The sequence below is a fragment of the Perca fluviatilis genome, chromosome 18, assembly GCF_010015445.1.
Source record: "Perca fluviatilis chromosome 18, GENO_Pfluv_1.0, whole genome shotgun sequence".
Lineage (NCBI taxonomy): Eukaryota > Metazoa > Chordata > Actinopteri > Perciformes > Percidae > Perca > Perca fluviatilis.
Window position 1 is genome coordinate 18194749 of NC_053129.1, and position 9930 is coordinate 18204678.

The following is a 9930-nucleotide window of genomic DNA, read 5'->3' on the forward strand; positions in this document are numbered from 1 at the left end:
TTAGGTTTCATAATGAAGAATTATAGCTGCGTATCCACCGTTAGCTTAGCCACATTTCTGTTGACACACTGTGTATGATTATAATAACCTCTGATTTCTGTCTTTTCTGTAGACAATGCTGTTAACAGCTCGCCGCCTGTCCAAAGTGCTGCAGCTCACCCTGGCGGTCATGAAGCCAGATGCTGTAGCTCATCCTGTGATGTTAGAGGTGAGCTGCTGCTCACACCTCCTCACTGTCTGTCACTGTTACATGATCATTTAACTTCTTGTGTCTACAAACTTATTCAGGTACACTCCTTTAGCAGTTAAATATCTTCTACTTTAAACGGCTATATTGCTGTCACCTGAGTCTTCCAGAGTGAGCAGTGATATCAGATAAAGAGTACGTGTTGACCTCTGTGTATTCAATATTATATATCATATTGCAGGGAATAGAAAAACTCATTTTTCCATTGGATCAGAGTACTGCCACTTGGCTGCCTGTTCTGCCAATCTTCCCAGCCCTTGTCACATGGCCAATTAAGGTTTCCATGGCAATTATCAAAAAATTCTGATACCATGGAACTAGTTTTTGGACTTGTTTCTAAAGAAGAGGCAGACTGAGCCTATAGAAAACATGTATTGTATCTGCATATACAATTTCTTTAAAATTAAACAAATAAAAAAATGAATAATGAATGTGATGTTTTATTTAGCAGGATTACATTGGGTTGTTACAGATTTTCAAAGCTGTATTCTGATATGGATGTAAAATCATTGTGAGCATCAAAACTTTCTAAATGACTAGATCTAATGATTGTAGTTAGTTGGTCCCCAGTGGATTCCTTTAGCATATTTTGTCTTTAATTATCTGCTCTAGCTTTTCCAAAGTTTGAGACACAGATATAGTAATAATAATAATGGTCCATAATTAATGAAATTGCATTTTTTTTTTTTTATTGAAAAACATAACATTTTCTTCAGGAAATATCCCTAAACCTCCATTTGCTGTCTTGATAGATTCACAAAGCCCAGGGCCTCAAAGTCATGAAAGTGGTGTTAATCATAAAATATTCCATTAGTTAAAGCCCCAAAAAAGTGGACCACCTGTTGTCATCTTAATAAAGAAAAGGGTGACCTTAGGTATCCGAATATTTGGTTGTTTTAAGTATCATCCCTCTGGCTGCTCTATTTTAATACAAGCATATCATTAGAAAATGCTTGTCCTTTTCCTTCTAGCTTTTGAAACAAATCTAACATATTTAGATACAGTTTGATTGTTACATACATCATCATATCAGCTACAGTATGGCACAACAAGATAAACTCAGTTTTCTTCTTTCAGGCTCTCCACCAGAGAATCCTTGACAACAACTTTGTGATTGTTAGATGCAAAGATCTTGTGTGGAAGAGACAGGACTCTGAGAGGTTTTACGCTGAACATTCAGGTGTGTACACAACTCATCTCCGTTCAAATGTATTTAAATGAACAAAGTGCTGCTTTATTGATTATATCTGACCAAACAGTTGAGACAGCAACCGGTTTTTAGACTGGGTAAACCCAGCCCCATCTACCGGTGATTTGATTTCGCCCTGCAGCTCAGGCTGGAAACCTGTACGTTTATCTATCCTGCTTCCGTTACAAATTTGCGGGAACCAATCACAAACTGGCTTATCCACCTGGCGCGCTATTGTCGGGTTTATCACGATGACGATAGATCAGCGACCGAGCAGCTTTTTGTTTACATTCAACAAGCCGGCCACCGAAAGCGCAGCACTCCATGGCAGCAACCCCTTGCCGCTGTCGCTGCTACGTCACCTAGATCGTTGATCTGATTGGTTGAAGGACTATCCAATTGCGTACAGAGTCATTTGAACTATGCCCCTTGATCATGCCTCTTGTGCAGAGAAAATACAGAGCAGACTCCCCAGACTAATGTTCGATAAAAGATTGAGCTTGGTCTGGTGATAGCCAGACTATCCGCTTTTAGCAGACACATTATATTTACTCTACAGTATGTAGGTTTGAACAAGTGATTCATCCTTCAATGTATGCTATGTATGTATTGCTAGAACACCCACACACACAGAGAGGTAAAACAACCTCTTGTCAAAAGAAGGATAACTGAAAAAGATTTGTCATTCAAATTAGCCAATGAAAACCTGTTTCACACAGTTAAATAGCTTTTTAAGCTAATCAGAGTTGGAAATTGTTAAAGCTCTGTTTAACTGGCTTTGGTTTGCTTCTTAGGGCGATTCTTCTACCAAAGACTTGTTGAATTCATGTCAAGGTAAGCCTCCACGCTGACATCATACATGTACATTTACCAAACCACAACAGCGTTGAATGAATTACTGATGCTTTGATGCATTTGGATAAATGCTCTTTTCTGTCTGATGTTCTTGAAATAACAGAGACATTTCTATATATGATGTAAAAACAATTTCCCCCTGGGATTATTAAAGTATTTCTGATTCTGATTCTGATACCACATAACCCACTAGGCTGATGCAGAAAAAAAAGCACACGTCTATTGATGGTGCTCCAATTTCATGCTCAGCAAGTCACCAATAGGTCAATTTCTGAAACGTCAGAACAGGAATTTCTATTATCAGCAGACAACAGCCCTATAGCTCAACATGGCCCTCTCTGGATTGTAAAAAGTGCTTGTAATCACCTTGTCATATTTGTCTCCTCACAGCAGTGAATCAGTAGTTGCTACAGCAACCTTTCTCTGGATGCTGTAGGTGTTTGGAGACACAGGAAGCATCCTCAGCATGTCAGCCAGTCAAGTTATAAACAGCATAAATTGTCTATAAATTGGATTTTGTATGAAGAGTCCATATTTGGCTCTCTGTTGAAGCACAGACTGCATCCAATGTTTAAAATCAAATGTCTGTAACAGCCACTCAGAGCAGTATATGGTTTTGCAATGACTGGAAGCTTGCATGGCATATTTGACTGATTCGTGACCACTCAAACTGCTGTTGAATTCTCTCCCCATAGTGGTCCGATGCGAGCATATATTTTAGCCAGAGAGGACGCCATTCGTCACTGGAGAGAACTTATGGGACCAACCAAAGTGTTCAGAGCCAGATACACCTCGCCTGCTACGATCAGGGCCCAGTTTGGACTCACAGACACACGAAACACAACTCACGGATCAGGTAGGAAATGTGTTAAGTGACGTAAGACTCCTCAGTGCTTCTTACGTAGGCCAACTGGTTCACCTATGGGATGTCCTACACCCATGCATTATTACATTGGCTTAACAAATCACAAACAGGTTCCCAGGTTTTAAAATGGTCATATTTTCAATCTCCATTCTCTCCAGATTCTGTTGAGTCGGCACAAAGAGAAATCCATTTCTTCTTCCCAGACTTCTGTGTGGAGGAGTGGGTGGAGAAAGAAGAGCCATCGTTCAGATCAGGACAAATACATTACGACCACCAAAAACAGATCCACACACTTTCAACGCAAAGCTGACCCCAGAACTGCTGTTACAGTCACTGATCCCCTAAGGACCACTTAGAAACCCTGCAATTTTTCATCAATTGCTCATACAAAAAAATGCAAGCTGCCAGAGAAGATGCTACAATCCTACCTGCTATATTTAATGTATACTCTGTGACGATCCCAGAAAAGTGCATGTGTTTGTCACCAAAGTTCCTCATAGTGCCAATATGTTTATCCCATGTTTTTGTCAGTAAAACTGATTTTCCTTGAACATGGAAAGATATACAGTTTACAAAGCCATTAAAAGAAGCACCATACATGTTTTTTTATTTATTTATTGTCATTAGAAAACATGAACGGCTAGATAAGAAAATGTAACACTGTATTTTACAAAACGTCACAATGTAGAAATGTTTTTTTTTACATTGTCATCACAAACTCCTGTCCAGGCATCACTGTAAATAGTGCAATCGTCACAATCAGTTTCACCTTCCTGAGCCATACAGATTGTGGTACAGCAGCAACTACAGGTTATGTATCAATGCCAAATGACAAAACTACATGTATAGTTTGTGAATATTCAATCTTGAAATAATAGTTACACATATTTAGCATCTTAAAATAGGGATAAGAAGGCTTATTAAATTCTAGGATACTTGAGAAATTTGAAATGTGCCAAGTAATGATTTCCTGTCTTCTGTGATATACTATGAATTCTTGATTTGTTTTTGTTCTGATACTGTATGTAATGTAAAATGTCACGTTTTGTATTTTTTTTCTTACCAACCTACAGTTTGACATGTCAATGTCTTCAAGACGGCACAGTAAGACATTGTTGTAACAGGCACCATAGAAGTACATATTAGAGTATGACATATAATAGGCCTAGTTAACCTTTAATGAGCCATGTTTTCAATAGGACAATCAAAATCGTACAGTTCAGCGTCTCATCCCTCTTGTGCGTTCTTCAGCTGTCAGACCTTGAAGATGTTTCCACAAAAACACCATCCGTTCACTTGTTTTACCAGTCATCTTCCTTTTTTCTTTGGCTTCTTCCAGTCTCCCCTGCACTCAGGTGTTTTGTGTGGCCACCTGTTTGAGGCTTTCCACGGGTTTCATAACCTCGTAGGTGGTGAGGGACTTCTTCACCTTCCCGTTCTTGTCCACCTGATGGATGCTCTGTGTCACTGTGATGGTCACCTGCTTGGTCGACATCCGATTGTCCTGCCATTTTGTCTGATGACGAGGAATGAAAGATGGGACATTAGAAAAACTATTCATTTCACTTTTACTATTATGTATGACAAAACATCAGAATTCTCACATTTGAGAAGCTGGAGGCAGCAAATGTTTGGCAAGTTATCTTTAAAATAATGACTAAAACAATTATTTCATTATCAAAATAGTTGCCACGTATCTAATGGTCAACTAATTGATTATTTCACTAATTGTGAAATTCACATGTGAGCAGGCCATAAAAATGAAAACGACAAAGATGATGGTTTGATTCTCCATAACTTAACTACAATTGGTCTCCCACAACTCGTTACTTTTACTCAAGAAATGACTAGAAACGAAAAGGTGCTTTGATATTCTATATTGGTGGAGCGTCTTACAATCTCTTCAGTGTGTAGAACACTTCTGCGCTGCACTGTGATGCCAGAAGATGGTAACACTGCCTCCTTGGCTGGAGAGCCCAGTATTGCAGGGAGGCTGCTGGCTTTCACGTCGTTCAGACTGGCTTCAGACACGGCCGAACAGACCTTTAGGTAAGCCTGAGCAGGGGGAGGGAGTCCATCTTCGAAGAAATCTGGAACTGGAACAAAACAAAAGCTCAGCTGTCTGAAAGCTTGCTTTACAATCCTGGATATGGGGGGTGAATTGGTAACATGTACTTTCCTGTTAATCTGTCAAGACTTCAAGTGTTATACAGAGCACATGTTTGGTGACAAGGCCCTGTCACACATATTGTAGATGTGGGAGGCTCAGGTGTTTCATCTAAAATGGTTTTACAATGTAGCTGTAAACACGGTAGAAACATCCACACAACATTCTAATTAACCCAATCAGATAATGAAAAAACAAACATTCAAAGGGCTGAATACAATAAACCAAATGTATAAAACATATTATTAGGAGTTATGTTTTATATGCAGTTATATAGAAATGGTATGGTATAACAATGCTTATAAAAGGGATGGAATAATTAAGAAACAAATAGCAGAAAGGAGCTCACAGTATGGTATTAAGCCATAATATTAATTATGTTGACAATAGATGAACAATTTCGGAGATAACCACATAATCTGAGATTAGTAGTAATTCAAGTGCTGAAACTGTCATTTTTGTACAAAAAAAAAAAAAAAGATTATTAATTGTTACTGGATCTCTAGAACTAAGAAATCAGGGGCTTCTGTGACAGGATGATTGTTAATCATAAATTAGTCATGCACTCTTTCAGAATGAAGAAAGAAACCAACAAATGGTGTATTCCAGCCCTGACACTATAGTAATATCACACTGTATGATTTGGGTAGTGTAGAAGTGAATCATTTGTAAATCTAACAGCATTAGTCAGAGGTTGAAGCTTACTGATAGCGTACAGGTGCATTACTGTCACCACTGACCTAATCTGACTACAGTGTGGAGCAGTGAAGTGTCATGAATCATGGGAAACACTCTGAATAGCACTCTGAAGCGGTATTTGGTGTGCACGTCAAGTGTGGGCTAAGTGTCCTGGATGATGGCATTGTACAGATGTATACCTCCTAATAGTGATATGTAAACTTAAATATTCCAGGCCACGTGTGGACTGGCAACACAAACAGAGCAAGACTTTTTAAAGGAAATTCTGCACAGTAATGTTAAAAATCATCACCATATATTACAGATGTACACGTATGTTACATTATTGTGGCAACACTGTTTGATATAATCTTTGTAATTGCCAGCTGCTGATTCATTTGACCAATTCTGGATCTGTTTTATCTCTACAGAGTGGAAAATAACAAAATTTGTCTTCACAATTACCTCAAGGCTGCTCTGCCCGCATTTACTAACAGCTGTATCTGTTACCATGAGAGCCAAGTCCTGTCTCAGCACAGTGGCTTTTGATGTAGCCTATTATGTCCATTTACTGATTCATTTCCTCCTGGCTTCAAAGAAAATGCACCCGCAATTCAGCGCACAAGAAGAACAGTAGAATCATAGCCAGACCCCTCTGTTTGTGAGCTGTATGTGGTGAATAACTGAAAAGAACAAAGGTTTTCAAATGCTTAGTATGCTGCTCATCTTTGTGTCATTCTCCTTAGCTACAGCATGAGGGTCACCACAACCATTTTTCATCTTCATTTCAATTGTCTGTGTGCACGATGGCTCCTTGTTTCAATTGGCTGTGCGAAGCCTCTGAAAGTGTTTGACGTCAAAAGGGAAACTGTGTTACACCTACAGGCTTTTTCCTACAGAGAAAAGCAGATAGGTGTCACACTTCACTTTGATGTGAAGAGTGTAAAGGAGCCCACTCATTGATAAGCCATTCAAATTACTTACAGCATAAACCTGAGCTCTCCTAGCCTGGTGTGAGCAAAAGCAAATAGTCTTGTTTAAAATAGCCCCAAGAGAAAAAGAAAACATGTAGTTTTAACTAACATTATCATAATGAATAAAAAAAATGTAAGATTGGATTTGCAAATATACCGTATTCTGTGGTGTGGACCTAATTAAGTACTAATTTATCCAACCATAAATGTATTATTCATTTGTTCAGCAGTTAAATTACTGCCCATTCCTGTTTTCAGACCAATTAAGTATTAATTCATACATCCACCCAACCGAAATTGATTCTTCTTACCAGGGCTGATTGTTTTCTCTATAGCGAAGTCGGCCTCAGAGTTCTCAGAGGGGATGCTCTGGATGGACGACAGGGGGATATCAGTGTCTGTGCTGGTCAGCCATGTCGACTCCGTCTCCTTGGTCCAGCTCTCCAGGTATCGAGGCTCCAGAGCATCAGTCCTGCTCCCCCCACAGCCCATAGCTCTGCCTCAGGCTCAGGGTACTCACGCTTCCAGCTGGACTTTTCTTCAGAGCGCAAAAAGAAAACCAGAGACAGATTTACACTGGATTTCAATTTCATCATAGAAAGCTGTGATATTGACTAACTGAACTGGCATTTTGTAGAATATAAACAATCAAATCTAGAAAAGAATTGGCAGATCAATCAATGTAAAATAATTATTAGTTGCAGACCTCAAATAAATACTGTACAGTTAAATTCTGTACATTTGACCAGACAATTTCTCATATTAACACAAACGCAGAATACTTACAGCACAGCACACAGCTGTGGGAAGAACCAAGTGTCCTCATAAGAACACGCTCCAATGACGTCTATCCTTCAAATAGTAGGTTGAGTGGTCCCTTCCGTCTTAACTCAATTTTGTTTACAGTTCTCTATGTGCATCTGAAGGCCTCATCTTCTGATGGTCAATCAGGTGAAGAAGGCCATATTACACAGGAGCCGAAAGGTCATCAAAACCAGCCCATCACCTGTGAGAAACAAAGAGAGGGAGGGAGGCTGAGGAATTGATGACAATGCATCCTATTGTGTCTTTTTTACAACATTTTCTTACTGTAGTCAATTTATTAGACAGACTCACAACAATTAAAGCTTTGCTCTTCCTGAAATACACAAACAAGTACTGGATCAATTAATAAGTGTCTCCTTCAGATGAGTAACCAACTTGTTTGTTATATGTCCTTGCTGTGTACTGTTTGCTGTGCTGTTCTGCACTGCTGTTACCATACTGTATATGGTAGCCTGACTATCTATCTATCTATCTATCTATCTATCTATCTATCTATCTATCTATCTATCTATCTATCTATCTATCGAACATCTGGACAATTGCTAGCACTGCAAATCAACACATCTTGTAAAACAATTAATTAAAGAACAACCAGAATAGCACAGTTTCATCACTGATCAGTATAGGCTATTATTCAGGGTTATTGAAGCTAGTTGAATCGGGTTTCGCTGATGAAGTCTGAATTTCAGTGATGTACCGACACAAAATAGCCTAAGCTGTTCAATCTGGTCAAGGCTACTTCTTCCTCATTAATTAGGCCTATCATTCCCCCGGACAAATAGGCTCAAATTAGGGAACCCAAATGGTCATAATGTAGCCTGTACGGTAAAAGCTATGGTAAAGGCGCAGTAGGCTAAATGAATACTGATATGAGTCTGTCGAGCAATTCCTAACCTCGCACCACTATCATACTGTACAGACCAAAAGAAAACAACGATAGCGTGAAATGAATCAAAACATAAACGCAGTATGATGCCTGAAAGAAACGCGAACAACGCAGTTTAATTCGGCTAACATAAAGAAAACAGACACCTCGCAGTAAAATACGATAAAGGCTTACTGATGATGGAAGCTGCGTTTGTGTGCTCCGGCGGCTCGCTCCTCCGTCAGACAGACGCTAACATGTTGTCAATATCAAAGTCTTCCGCTCGGTAACAGGCTGATGTCCGCACCATCCGCTCCTACATTCATCCTCTTTACCTGAGAAAAGCTGGATTTATTAAGAGTGATGGTAAATTGTCCAGCCTCTTGTCGTGAAGATAAGGAGGTATGTGTCTGTAAATGTAAAGTATCCTATGTGAGGGAATTATACCTCAGCTGTTACCAGTTAAACTTTAAAAATAATATACTGGTCCTGTGGTAGCCTCCTTGTGCTCACTGTCATTAATGGATTTTCTGCTTCATAACCATAATTTTGTTGCATTTTGGCCCATCACCGAGCCAAATAATCACACACACACACACACACACACACACACACACACACACACACACACACACACACACACACACACACACACACACACACACACACACACACACACACACACACACACACACACACACACACATATATATATTGTGGCACAGCACTGGGAGCCTTTGAGCTCAAAGCTTTCTGCTCCCAACACCCAAATAAGATGGTAACTACTCTGCCCACAAGGGGACAGTCACGGCTCACTTCTGTACTTAAAGAACTGGGCTGGTAAATACCACTCTATGTTCCCATATTATCAATTAACCCTTTAGTGTTAAAGGATCAATACTATTTATGTTATGGATGGTTGGTATATCTCTAAATCCCATCAAAAAGATTCACAGATTCCAGATGTACAACAGACTATCACAAGAAGGTAAATGTAAAGTAGGCTAAATGAAAATCTGCACACTTTTATACATTTGGAAACAGTTAAAGCACAGACCTTCATCAGAGCTGGTATATTTACAGTACAAAGCTCAGCGATAGGGTTTGCTCTTTCCAGACTTTTCAAGGAGTAGTTTCAGGTGCATGGAGGCAAGATAAACAGTCCAGTGGCTCTACATTATTCAAGTGTCCTAGTAAGCCATGACGGTGTGACAGTGAGGCAGCATGCACAATACAGGACCCTGAAACTGAAGCAGCTACATGGG

At 39.5% G+C, this 9930-nt stretch overlaps 2 protein-coding genes across 2 annotated transcripts in view; one reads left to right on the top strand and one right to left on the bottom strand.

Moving 5' to 3' along the window:
• The window catches only part of nme6 (NME/NM23 nucleoside diphosphate kinase 6), a 4021-nt gene extending 266 nt beyond the window's left edge, over positions 1-3755 (top strand). The window contains exons 2-6 of the mRNA XM_039781474.1: positions 113-208; positions 1325-1427; positions 2231-2270; positions 2987-3147; positions 3315-3755. Of these exons, the coding sequence (XP_039637408.1) occupies positions 116-208; positions 1325-1427; positions 2231-2270; positions 2987-3147; positions 3315-3466 (549 nt within the window). The 5' untranslated portion in view covers positions 113-115 and the 3' untranslated portion in view covers positions 3467-3755. The remainder of the gene's footprint in view (positions 1-112; positions 209-1324; positions 1428-2230; positions 2271-2986; positions 3148-3314) is intronic.
• baalcb (BAALC binder of MAP3K1 and KLF4 b) lies at positions 3737-9197 on the bottom strand. The gene is made up of 5 exons (XM_039781476.1): positions 8861-9197; positions 7762-7981; positions 7287-7513; positions 5053-5252; positions 3737-4672 (listed from the first exon to the last, which is right to left on the bottom strand). Exons 3-5 carry the CDS (start codon positions 7465-7467, stop codon positions 4508-4510), a joined length of 546 nt encoding a protein of 181 aa, XP_039637410.1. The 5' UTR covers positions 7468-7513; positions 7762-7981; positions 8861-9197; the 3' UTR covers positions 3737-4507.
• Between the last annotated feature and the right edge of the window lie 733 nt (positions 9198-9930).

What these genes read in the sequence shown, in the direction of transcription:
- baalcb (XM_039781476.1), bottom strand. Translation starts at nt 7,467, where the DNA reads ATGGGCTGTGGGGGGAGCAGGACTGATGCTCTGGAGCCTCGATACCTG. An exon ending in AGAGAAAACAATCAGCCCTG is followed by an intron (nt 5,253 to 7,286) that starts GTAAGAAGAATC and finishes GTTTTGTTCCAG; the next exon opens with TTCCAGATTTCTTCGAAGAT. An exon ending in TTCTACACACTGAAGAGATT is followed by an intron (nt 4,673 to 5,052) that starts GTAAGACGCTCC and finishes CCTCGTCATCAG; the next exon opens with ACAAAATGGCAGGACAATCG.